Source organism: Eupeodes corollae, chromosome 3, assembly GCF_945859685.1.
Source record: "Eupeodes corollae chromosome 3, idEupCoro1.1, whole genome shotgun sequence".
Lineage (NCBI taxonomy): Eukaryota > Metazoa > Arthropoda > Insecta > Diptera > Syrphidae > Eupeodes > Eupeodes corollae.
The window spans coordinates 83,050,592-83,064,150 of NC_079149.1; the positions used below are offsets into that span (position 1 = coordinate 83,050,592).

Consider the following 13,559-nt stretch of genomic DNA (forward strand, 5'->3'; position numbering starts at 1 on the left):
TGGATTGGGTTCCAAGACATGACGCTCTACATGACCTAGCCATCTAAGCCGTTGGACTTTAATTCAGTGTCAGTGTACAGCCCGTACAGTTCATCATTATATCTTCTCCTTCATTCTCCATCTGTGCGTGCGGGACCAAAAACCACCCGAAGAATTTTTCTCTCGAAGCATCCAAAGACGCTCTCATCTTTCTTTGACAGGATCCAGGCCTCAGCTCCATAAATGAGAACCGGTATGATGAGTGTCTTATATATGGTGATGTTCAGCGCTGGTGTCGTTGTATGTGTTAAAGCGGTGGCTAGGTAGACAAAGTACTTAACTACCTCAAAGTTATAGCTGTCCATGGTGACGTTTTGTCCAAGACGTCGTTGTTCGATGTCCTTTTTTGATGACAGCATATACTTGGTCTTGCCCTCATTGACCACTAAACCCCATCTTCTTCGCTTCCGTCGCAATGCTCAAAACGCTCCACTGACATCACGCTTTCATCTTCCAATTATGTCAATATCATCTGCATATCCGAGTAATGGGATGGACCTTTGGAAGATTGTGCCTCTAGTGTTGACGGTTGAGTTTTGCACAATTCTTTCCAGAACGATATTGTATTGAAGAAGTCGCATGACAGTGCATCGCCTTGTCTAAAACCTTTTTTGACATAAAATGCATCGGTGATATCTTTTTCGACCTTGATAGAGCAGTGTGCATTCTTCAACGTCATTCTGCATAAACGGATAACTTTGACAGGGATGCCAAAACTAGACATTGCTCGGTAGAGCTCTTCCCTATAGATGCTGTCATACGCGGCTTTGAAATCGATAAAGAGATGGTGGGTATCGATTTGAAGCTCCTGGGTTTTTTCCAAGATCTGCCGTAGTGTGAATATTTGGTCGATAGTGGACTATCCTGGTCTGGGGCCACACTGATCAGGTTGTTGACGAACGGCTTCAGACGTTCACATAATACGGCAGAGAGGATCTTATATGCAATGTTAAGGAGACTGATGTCTCTGTAGTTGGCGCAATTTAGAGGGTCTCCTTTCTTATGTATCGGGCACACTATGCTGAGATTCCACTCATAGGTCATGCTTTCTTCCGACCATATTTTGCACATGAGTTGGTGCAAGCTCCCTACCAAGTCATCGCCTGCTGCTTTGAATAATTCGGAAGCGATGCCGTTAGCCCCAGCAGCTTTGTTTGACTTCAGTTTAGATATAGCTATCTTCACTTCGTCAAGGGCGGGTAGGCGGAATTGTTGATCTGCGTCGCCGAGGTTGAGTGGTTCTATCTCCTTTACAGCGGTATTCGGTTCGTCATCGCCGTTATATAGTTTGGAGAAATGGTCTTTCCATATTCTCAACATAGACTGCGACATCTACTACGATGTTCCCCCGATCGTCTTTACAGACTTCGGTTCATAGCTTGTACCCTTGGGAGATTTTTTTTTACTATTTGGTACAATTTACGAACTTCATTTCTGTTGTGACATCCCTCTATCTCCTCTCTTTTTGTCCATCTAAGAAGCCAGTGTTCCTCTCTCTTCTGCTCGTAGAGCTCGCGAGCAGCTCTGGTCCTTCTGTCGAGACTCGATCGGAAAAAAACATGGCAACCTCTTGCGATTGTAGCCGTCTAACGTCGACATTTCTCACAGTACTTCCTTATTTTGGCTTGGATCGGGATATCCGTAGCCGTACCTTGGCTACAACGAGGTAGTGGTCCGAGTCAATGTTGGCCCCTCGGAATGTTCGGACATCCTGTATACTGGAAAAGTGTCGTGCGTCGATCGAAATGTGGTCAATCTGGTTGCAAGTTGATTGATCAGAAGATTTCCATGACCCCTTTTGGATATTGGAATGTGTGAACTGCGTACTAGCTACCAGAACGTCTCGCCCGCAGCAAAATCGATCAGCCTGAATCCTTTGTCGGAGGTGGTGTCGTGCAGGCCGTATCTCCCGATTGTGCCACCAAAGATGTCTTCTCTTCCTAGCTTGGCATTAAAATCTCCTAAGACAATTTTAATGTCAGGGTACTGCTCCCAAGAGCTCGAAGAATATGACTTTGGTGCCTTCATCTTTCTCCTCTGTTGGGGCATGCGAGCATATAAGGTTTATATTGGCTAATTTAGCCTTGATGTGGATTGTCTTGTAGTACCCGTAGCATGATGGTTAGTGCGTTGGACTGTCATGCAAGGGGTCTGGGTTCAATCCCTGCCTGTGCCACCTTAATTTAAAAAAATAATTTTCGCGGGTACTGCCTCTTGCGAGGAATTGACAAATCCTTCAAGAGTAATTCTTGTCATGAAAAAGTGCTTTCTCAAAACTAGCCGTTCGGATTCGGCCCAAAATTGTAGGTCCCTTCCATTCCTGACAATAGTACTCGCACACAGGAATGGTTGAGAGTTGTAAGTCACTAGGCCCTGGTTCACAACGGACTGTTGCGCCACCCCATTTGATTTTTTTTGATTTGTGGATTGTCTTGATGCGCTCGCTCACACTGTTGAAACTCAAGACTTTTTGCCTGAGTCTAGTTCACAAATCCACACACAAATAGACGCTGTCTTTGTTCTCGGTAGCAGTTGCTGTAGTATACATCACAGTCCTTTAATTTTGAGTTTGCCCGGACAATCCCATCGCACTTCTTGGATGGCGGTAATATATGCCTTGCAGCAGTTTAGGGCTTCCGCTAATTCTTCGGCTGCACGTGGCCTGTTAAGGGACCTACCATTCCACGTACAGATCCGAAGTTCGTTGTCCTTATTTCGTTTGCGTGGGTTGTCAACAGTGAATCCGTCCGTATCCCAGGGTTGTTGGTGCTTCGCAACTAAGGTATTTTGTACGTGGCCAGGAAGTCACCCCGACGGCACAACCCCCAACTTGGAGGGCCAGATACTTAGTATAACTCCAAGGACGGGGACCTGGATAGACCGCTCCTTAAAGGCCTGGGTTCCAAGTATGTCGAAGAAGCCCTATAAGGTGTTCACTAAGTAGTTTAACCTTACTGGAACTGTAGACGCTACCGTTGATTCCATCTCGAGAATTCACCCGCTGCCGTCTGGAAACAACTTTCCCTCTCTCTCTAGTTTGCTGCCCCCAACAACTTTCCACTGGGGTAAGAATCCAATCTCCAGTTGAGGTACTAGATACCCAATCAATATCCATTCAATCCATATTTTAGTTATTTTACTTAAACGCAATTGAATCCAAGAGCAAAACAAAAATGTCAAAATGAGTTTCTGGACCTAATTAATTTGATAAATCTTGAAAAAAGCAATGAATGAATGAATGAATGATCGCGGACATTTAATACAACTTCCGGTTGTCGTAGTGTTTTTGAAAAATAATATTTGAAAATATAATTAGCCCGCAATAGATTATAGAAATAACTTTTATTTATTTATTTTTTAATAAAAAAATTAATATAATTACATTTTTAAAAGGTGAAACAAATATACAATTACCAGTTGATCCTGTGAAAGAAGAAGTTGTAGTCAAAACTGAGGTTACTTCTACTCCTGAAAGCAAATATGATATTCAGCAACGAAACAATCAGTATTCATTCAACCAAAATGAGAAATCTAAGCTTGATAACCATGAAGAGATAAAAGCTCTAAATGATTTCCGAAATCTATTTCAGAAAATAAAAGACTCGAATAATTCGGAAACGAATTATCAGGAACAACTAAATCGATATATTAAGGATCCTGATGAAATTCGCCGAGTTCATTCTATTAAGGTGCCACTGAACCAAATGGGCGATACATTTTTAAAAGATTTATGTGAAAGTCTAGCTGTGGTAATAAACGAAATTAATTCACTATCCATCGAAAATAAAAACATTTTGACAAAAAGTATAGACTTCGAAAAGGCTTTGACAGATAGAAATAAGGAAATAGATCGCCTTGAAAATGAGAAAACTGACATTTCTAAAAAACTTGAAAGTGTTACAGTCAATTACGAAAGCTTATCGAAAGTTAATGAAGAAATGCAAAAAGAAAAGAACGTTTTGGAAGAAACAGTAAAACAACTAGAAAATGAGAAGAACCTAGCGTCGGAAAAGCTTCAATTTTTAACATCAAATTGCGAACAGTTTGCTGAGAAAAATAAGCAACTACATCAGGAACTTGAATTGCAACAAGAAAACACTAAGCAAATCGAGAAGGAAAAACTAGGTGTATCGCAAAAGCTAGAGGACGTTCTCTTGAATTGCAAAAGTTTGTCCGAGATCAATGAAAAAATGCAGGCAGAGTTAAAAATAAATGCAGAAAAATCAAATCTACTCAAAGGAGAGCAGCTCGATGTTTCTCGTAAGTTTGAAGACATTTCGTCAAAGTGCAGCGGCCTAGCAGAACAAAACGAAAATTTATTGAATGATCTTCAAAAAAGTGAAGACAAATTGCGTTTACTAGAAACTCAAAAACTGGAAGTGCAAGGCGAAAACACTGAACTTTTGGCAAAACTTAATAACTCAACAGAACTCATTGGAAAACTTCAACAACAACTGCAAGCGGGTGAAGATAATTCATCTCAGTTGAAAAAGGAAATAGAAGATATTTCGCAAAAGCTGAATGAAATGTCAACAAACTGCCAAACTCTCTCAGATGAGAACAAGAAACTTGTAGAAGATCTTAACACCAGTGCAGAAAGGTTGAGAAATGTAGACGAAGACAAAACCGGAATTCACAAAACGTTGGAAGAAACTTCATTGAAATGTAAAACTTATGAAGAACTTAACAATACGCTAAAACAAACACTTACAAAAAGTGAAGAAAAACTGAGTCAGGTTCAAGCTGAAAAAGAAACTATATCTGCAAGTCTTGAAGAGTTAAAAACAAACCACAAGAGCTTGTCTGATCTAACTGAAAAAATGAAAGAAGAATTGTCTACATGTTTGGAAAAAATTAGTACACTTGAAAGTGAGAAGTTTATTTGTTCTCAAAAACTCGATGAAGAGTCAAAAAAATTCAGCGAAATTACTGAAGCTAATAATAAGTTGCAAGCGGAACTTAATGCATACGATGAAAAGTTGAAAGCAGCTGAAAAAGAAAAGTTTGACACCGCCGTAAATTTTGAAGAAATTAAATTAAAATATGAGAACGCATTGAAACACACTGAAGATATAAATCTCGATTTGAAAACAAGCAACGAAAAGTCTAAGCTCTTTGAATCCGAAATCTTTGATATTTCACAAAAGCTAGAAGAAGTACAATCAACTTTGAAGTCGACACTAGAGCAAAATGAAAATCTGCAACAAAAACTTAAAACAGCGGAAGAAAATTCGATTCGCATTGAAAAGGAAAAGTTTGAAATATCAAGAAACCTTGAAGAAATGTCATTGAGTCAGAAGACATTATTAGAGCAAAACCAAACTATGCAAAACAATCTTAAAGCCAACGAAGATAAAATAAAACTTCTGGAAGAAAATAATTTCGACATTTCACTTAAGCTCAAAGACGCAGAATCAAATTATGAACTTTTATCTGATGTCAAAAACAAATTACAAGAGGAATTCTTATCTAAAAACGAAGGAAATACTTCTTATTGCAACAATTTAATGCAACAAAACGAAAAGTTGCAGCAAGATATAAAGTCAGTAGAAGAACAAAAGAAAGAGCTTGAACTGGAAAAATTCAATCTTCATCGGAAGCTCGAAGAAGTTACCTTGAATATGAAAAGCACATCAGAGTCAAATGAAAACCAGCGACAAGAACTCCAAGCAATCAATGATAAATATAAACTTCTCGAAATTGAGAAATTCGATATTTCTCAAAAACTCGAAGAAAGTTCATCAAAGTATTGCAGTATATTGGAGACTAAAAACGAGTTAGAAGAAGAATTAAATTTGAATAAAGAAAAGACCAAGCGACTTGAAGAAAAGAATTTCGATACTTCTCGGGAGTTGGCTGATCAAGCAACAAAGCTTCAAAGTTTATCCGAAGAAAGCTCGAACCTTCAACTTCAATTAAAGAATTTGGAAGAGAAACTCAAAGAAGTTGAGGCACAAAAGTTTGAACTTACAGGAAACCTTAAGAAGGTAACATCTGATTCTGAGAGTTTATCCGAAGAAAATACACATTTAAAACAGGAACTTTTAGAAAAGAAAGATGCTCTTAAACAGATTGAGGAGAAAGAGTTTAAACTATCCCAGAAACTCGATGAAGCCACCATCAAAAACGAGGGATTGACAGAACTTTCTAATAAGCTGGAGCAAGAACTGCAAATCATAAAAGACACCTCAAAGCAATTAGATGTACAGAAAGGTGACGTTTGTGAGAAGCTCGAAAGTCTTACAATTAATTGTAAGAAACTGGAGAATACCAACGAAAAATTGCAAAAAGACTTAGAATTGATCACTGAAAAATGCAAACTTAATGAATTGGAAAAGGTTGAAATTTCTCAAAAACTTAGTGAAATTACAACGAGTTATGGTGATTTGAGTCAGGACTTTGAAAACCTAAAGCAAGAACTCAAGAAAACTGAAGAAAAAACCGCCCAACTTTCAACGGAAAAGGATGACATTTCTGGAAATCTTGTAGATGCCACACTTCAAATAGCCAACTTATCAGATTTAAGTGAAAGTCTGCAACAGAAAAACAATATAGCTGAAGAAAAGTGCAGACAATTTGAAGTAGGAAATTTAGAAACACTGCAAAAACTCGAAAAGGTAACAGAACAAAACAATAAATTAGAACAAGATCTAAAAGCATTTGAAGAAAAAGTTATCAAACTTGAAACAGAAAAATCAGATTTATCTGGAAATCTCATAGACGCCACGGTTGAATGTAAAAACTTGTCTGATCTGAATGAAAAGCTACAACAAAATTTGAAAGATAACGAGGAAAAATTCTTAAAACTTGAACAACAAAACTTAGAAGCATATCAAAAACTTGAAAATTCGAATCTGAGCAGTGAAAGTTTGAACGGTCTTATTGGTGACATGCAGCAAAAATTAAAAGCTTACGCGGAGAAAGAAATTGCGGGGCAAAACGAAAACAGTGAGTTATCTGAAAAATTGGAAAAAGCCACCAATAGTTGTAAAAACTTATCAGAACTGAATGAACAGCTGCAAAACGACTTGAAAAATAACAAGGAACAAATTGAACGCTTTGAAAAAGAACACTCAGAACTTAAATCTATTCAGAAGGATCTATACGAACAAAATGAAAAACTCCAAAAACAAATTAAGTCCTTAGAAGCTCAAAACGTTATTTGCACAAATGTTAAAATAGCAGAAGAGCCAATTAATCCTAATGTTGAAATTGGAAATATATCAAGTATAAGCGCATTATTAGAAACTGTAAAGTCTGAATTGGAAACAGAATACTTTAGGGATGTTTTGAAAAACAACGATGCCTTAAGAAATTTCAGTCAAAACATTTATAAAATTGAATCTTTTCTGAGTAAGGCTCAAAAATCCAACGAGGATACATTGAACACATCTATCGATTCAAATACTGAGAGAGTTCTTTTGGATGATTCCATTTCTAAAGCTTCTTCAAATACGAGTATATTAGAAAAGCGCAAGGCCCACCAAAATGTTCACAATGAATTTGTAATCGGACGACTTCATTTAGGTAACCAGCTTCAAGATATTTACCAACTTATAAACTCAATCAAAAGCCACATACAAAATTTAGATCAAGACATTCAATCATTGCCTTCTCAAAACGGAATTCGAATCGAAATGCTAAACTCTGCCGAGGAAAAATCATGTAAACTAAATTATGATTTCACAGATCTAACTCAAAGGTTCGAAGCTCTTGTCAAGATAAACGAGAAATATCCTTCCTTAAAGGATTCAATATCTAAGTCTATATTAGACGAAGCCAAAAAGAATATTAAAGAACAGGAAGTTTCTATGGAATTCGACCCAACTGATGAAATAGAGTTATTGCAAAGTATTGTTATCAATTATCAATTAGTACTGAAAGCAAGGGATGTTGAAATAGCTAGTAATCTCATTGCTAAATCAAGTCTTGAACCACTTTCTCCCGAAAAGAGTTCAAATGAGAGCGTTTTAAAAAGCCTTCAAACAGATCTTGAATCGACAAGGAAGTTTATCAATAAATTAGAAGAGTTAAATTTTATTTTGAAATGTTTGCGCTATTTTCAATTTAAAATATCTAAACAAAATGCCAAATTAAATGCACACTTAAATCGTCTGAAAAATGATAAAGATAGCTTAGAAGATATCTGTAAAGTGACTCTACAACTGAGAGATGCCGAAAAGCAGCTTATAGCCGAATGCGCAGAACTAATAAAAATACTTGTTGATAGTATGGAAACTTTTGAAAATTCGAAACAATCCTTAAACCAATCGGGAAATATGAAAAATCAACTTACGGTTCCAATTTCCAGTATCGACAAGTCGATAAAAAAATTGAATAATATAATGAATTCGAACTCTGATCTTTTGGAACTGCTCTGCAAAAAAGTTGCCAGCATTGAGGAAAAGATGTCCGATGTTCGCAGCAGATCTTTACTAACAGATATCGCCAAATTAGACACAAACACAAAAATAGAAAATAAGGTAAGTTGCTTTGTTTTTTTTTTTTCAAAATGTTTATTAATTTAATAAATGCTTTGTAGGTTGAAAATATGGACGAAAAAACGGCACAAATTAACTTTCTGCATTCAATTATTGCTGACATGCAACAGAAAAACGATAAACTAAAAGATAAAATTGAAACCTTAGAATCTTTTTCGAGTGATAATAAAAAGTAAGTACTGAATAAATTGTACAAAATACTAACACAATTATGGTTTTATATTAAGAGATGTTTAAAAATGTGTTCTTTGGCGTTAGCTAAAAAGGTCTTAAGTTAAAAAATGCGTTTTAGGTTCTTTATTTGGTGCAACGCCCTTTTTTTGTCTCTTTCGCTTAATACTAACAACTTGACTCCATAACAATTTTTAAATATCGTATTACTTCAGCCTATAGACAATAAAACAGAAAAGTTCGTATTTTTTTATATTAACGTCTCAAGTTCATTAAGTTTGTGTGACCTGTTTCTGACTTAAGTTCTTTTTATCTACCTGTTATCTAATCTAGTGAAACTATAAACAAAAGAAAAAGATATTATTTGTTTGATTAAAAAAAGGTACTAGTTATCATACAAAATTCATACTCTTTGTAAATATGTTTTCCATTCCATAAGAATTTGAGTTCTTAATTGTATTAATAACTGTCTAGCAAATCACCAAGAAACAATATTATATTTTGGCAGCCAAACCAAGCATTTCATTTCAATTGCGTTCAATTTATGGGCTGTTCTAAGTTTTAATTTTACAAATACATATATCCACAAAACCACAAACCTTCTAATTGTAATATTTAATAAGAATTTGGGCTATTTAACACGTTTTCTTAAATAACCACAAAGTCTGGACATATATAAAACAATTGTCTGCTTTTTTCTTAAAATTTGTTTCGATCTAGTAAATCAGTAACACAGTTTTACACTTCTTAATAAATCGACAATTTTCAACAACAAAAGAGAATCGGAATTTTGGTCTAACTATAACTCACAAATGAAATATTGTCATTAGAGATTTTAGCTTAGTACATAATTTGTATAAAGAAATAAATCTATAGACCATGAAGTTAAGGCAGTATATTGCAACAAGATTGAAATAAGATTAAAAAAGAATCGCAATAGTGTTCCATTAAAATGAAAACGAATCTATTAGTCATTTACATTAGCTCTTTCAGCCACGGATTTACAAAGACTACGTTATAAAAGTTATACACGTCTTTTTACTCAATAATAGTTTTATTATTTACAAAAAAATAAAATTTTGAAAATTCAACAAACTGTTTTTGAAAAATTAGGTGGTTATTTTACTAACCACCGTGGCGCTCAACCTTGTACATACGAGTAAATAAACATAAGTAAGAATGAAAAAGATAATTTCACTACATGATAAATAAAAGGACTACATATTTTGTATGAAAATCCGCGAAACATTTTTTGACTTTTGCGAATACAAAGCGGGACTTTACAAGTGTTGCATTTCCATACCGTACATAAGGATTTGTTGCTGCATTTCGCACATCTTCATGAATTGGCCCATTGTTGTTGGTGCAAATTGCTTTCTGTTCGTAAATTGTTCGAAACTGATCGCTTGTGGACAGAAAGACCCAGTGCCTGTCCAACAAGTGAAAAATTTCGATGCCACCATTTGTGGGAATTCCTGTCGATGGCATATGTACTTTTTAGTTGGTCACATTTTTTTTTTACATTTTAATATATTGAACCATAAAAATTTATATACATTTGGCTTAATTCTAACATAAATAATATTTAACAATAACTTTAACTAAAACATTTGTTGGCACAAAGGGGGCCTAACTTTATACATTGATGAAATTCAAAAATTTAACATGTGTTTAACATGAAGTCGATGGCTAAAAAAAAAGTGTCGTTGGCGAGGTTCATCTCGGGTTGTTCAGTCCCGGTTGTCCTGATGGAGGTTGGTTGGGTGTGGCGGTGTTCAGCCGCGGTAGTATGCTGACTCCAGGCCAGCATAGAAGGAGACGTCGTCGTCAGTGGAGAGTTTGTCCAAGATATCCATACCACAAAGGTATCTCGGGTCCGGGTGTCGTTCCTGATTGGCCATCCTTCTCATTAATTGGTTAGGGTGGCTGGCGACTTTGGTGATTATCTTCCTTGCTGCCTGTGCAAGGAATTGGTCAAGTGGCTTGATTTCAGCTTCTTCGTAGACTCTACTATTGCTATAGTGCTTCTGTCGTCGACTCTCGAATTGTAGATCGGTGCATATCCTTAGTATCTTCCTCTCGAAGACATTAAATCTTTTCATTGCAGTTTTTGATAAGGTGAACCATATCGGAAAACCGTAGGTGATAACCGGTCTTAGCAGTTGTTTGTATATCAACATTTTCGTTGGTTTACTTAATCCAGTTTTCTTCTTCAAGAGAGGATGAACTCGATGGAGTGCGATGTTGGCTTTTGTTATCACAGCCTTAGAGTGAAGGTTGAAGCGTAGCAACTCATTGAAGTGTATTCCCAGGTATTTGGCAGATTTCTTGGCTTTAATCCTTGATCCATCCGGGAACGTCAGAACAAGTTTTCGGCCCACTGCCGCCGATCTACAGCGGCTGTTGTTGGTGACAGGTCTTCGGAAGCATACCAGTTCCGATTTGGAGGTATTTATCCTTATTCCCCACTTCTGATAGTACTCGTAAAGTCTGCTTATGTGTGCTTCTACTCTTCGGGCTGCGATAGTAGGAAACATGGAGGACGAATAGGTGAGTGAGTCATCCGCAAACAGCAAGTTCTCACAATCCGTTGGCACTGGCTGGTCAGATGTCATCAGGCTGTAGAGGAACGGTCCAAGTTTCGATCCTTGGGCGATTTCAGCCTTTACGTCTCTAATCGTTGACTTGCAACTGTCTATTTCTACGAAGAATTTTCTAAAAGAAAGAAAAGAAAACAACTGTAGGGCGTAGCTTTTAAAATAATTATCAAAGAATACTCTATTATTCTTCGATTCTAAATTTTCGCCAAATTTTCGAACCAACTTGCCGGCGAGATCGGACCATGTTTCCTATTTTTCCGGTGTATATTTCAAAATCTTAACAATATCCAGACTCCGCACACTTCATCCAAACCTTATATTCTCGCTTTATTATCTTTTTTGGCATATACTGCTTTAGAAAGTTGAACCCTTTGAATTTGATCATACTTTCATGAATAGCAATGTTTTTTGAAGAGTTAAAGTTTTGATCAAAAATTCGTTGTAGAATGTCTAACATTGGCCTTACTTTATAGATTTTGCCAAAACTAGCATTGGTTCTATTAGACAACCTTTCGTTGAAGGTTGATAGGTATGTCACCAAGCACCATCATAGCTGGAGGCCCATCATTGCACTCGTCGTCTAGGTCTTAACTACAAACACTTTCATCATCTGATGGAATATCTTCAAGAACAAAGTCAGCAATATCACCTTCATTCAGAACACGTGGCATTTTGCAAATGTAACATTCAATTCTGTTGAAGACATTATTGAAATAAAACCTTATAAAGTCACAGTGGTCAGTTAACTAATCACCATATTACTCTTGTTTTTTTTTTATAAAAAAAACGAATAATTTAAAATTTAGTGTTATTATAAATCAATCAAATAAACACTAAATTACAAAAAAAAAAACACTAAAATCATAACACCAGAAGCACTCTTACCTTTTTTACAGATTTTCAAAACTTAACATTGACAAAAATGACACTGAACGTGTTTTGTAAAAAATCTTACAGCTCATATGGTGCGTTTCATTTGCAGAGATTCCGCAACGTTCAACGAAAACATACCAAAGTACACATATAAATTAGAATTATACCGTTAGGTGAGATTGAAATACACTGCCAATCACTAGGATGAGGCCACATATTTTTCAACCGATTTTTGGTCCGATACCTGTTGGAATTTGTTTAACCCGGAAAATTTTACTACATGAGAGTAGGTACATATTTTCTTAAAACAAAGTGATACAATTATAGGGTTAATTAGAAAAGACCGTTGGAATTTCCATACATTAATGAATGAGCTACCTAAAAAGGATATAAAAAAGTGAGTCACTAGGATGAGGCCATTGCGAATATTTCTTTGTAGAAGTTCAGATCAGCAATTTTTTCAAAATTTGGGTTACAGTATTTAAGAACGTTTTACAAATAACTATTTTTATTAAATTTCAACTACAAATGGGTTCCGGAAAGACGTTGACAAGCAGAAAGAGGACGAATCGATGCTTTCAAGGAAATGGGACTCTCAAGCCGAGAAATAGCAAGGAAGCTGAACAAAAGTAAGACAGTTGTAAACAACTATCTTGCTGATCCTCAAAACTATGGAAAAAACCAAAAAGGACGCACAGCCCAAGCAACAACGTCCCGAGAAAAGCGGTTAATTTTACGTATTGCTTCAAATTCTACTCAATCAGCTACTAAAATAAGGTCCAAAAGCGGAGTATCAGCCAGTATTTCGACAGTCCGAAGGATAATAAGAAAAGATGGTACTATCCAGAGAAGAAAACTCAAAAAGAAACCTGTTCTAAAGCAAGTACACAAGGAGCTGCGAATGAACTTTGCAACAGAACATGTCTCTTGGAGCAGTCAATGGAAACGCGTCGTCTTTTCGGATGAAAAAAAGTTTAGCCTTGACGGCCCCGATGGTTACAACTTTTATTTCCATGATTTAAGAAAAGAGGAACTAATTTTGGGAAGACATCACAGCCGTACATCAGGTGTTATGGTGTGGGGAGCTATCACCTACTATGGCAAAATCGAATTGGAGTTTCTTTCTCCAACAATGAACGGAAACAGTTACAAATACTTGTTGGAACGCTCATTTCCGAAGATGAAAAATATTTTTGGACCTCTGCCTTGGATTTTCCAACAAGACAATGCCCCCAGCCACACTTCCAGGGTTGTCAAAAGCTGGATTTTATCAGAAAACGTAGAGCTTTTGCCATGGCCACCCTATTCACCTATTAAGGACTCCTTAATTGAAGCTGTCCGTGATGCCTGGGACGAGATTTCACTTGACTATTTA

At 36.5% G+C, this 13,559-nt stretch overlaps 1 protein-coding gene across 1 annotated transcript in view; it reads left to right on the plus strand.

The window, feature by feature from the left end:
• LOC129948806 (restin homolog) overlaps positions 1 to 13,559 on the plus strand; it is a 42,990-nt gene that overhangs the window by 21,454 nt on the left and 7,977 nt on the right. The window contains exons 10-11 of the mRNA XM_056059853.1: positions 3,433 to 8,522; positions 8,582 to 8,712. Of these exons, the coding sequence (XP_055915828.1) occupies positions 3,433 to 8,522; positions 8,582 to 8,712 (5,221 nt within the window). The remainder of the gene's footprint in view (positions 1 to 3,432; positions 8,523 to 8,581; positions 8,713 to 13,559) is intronic.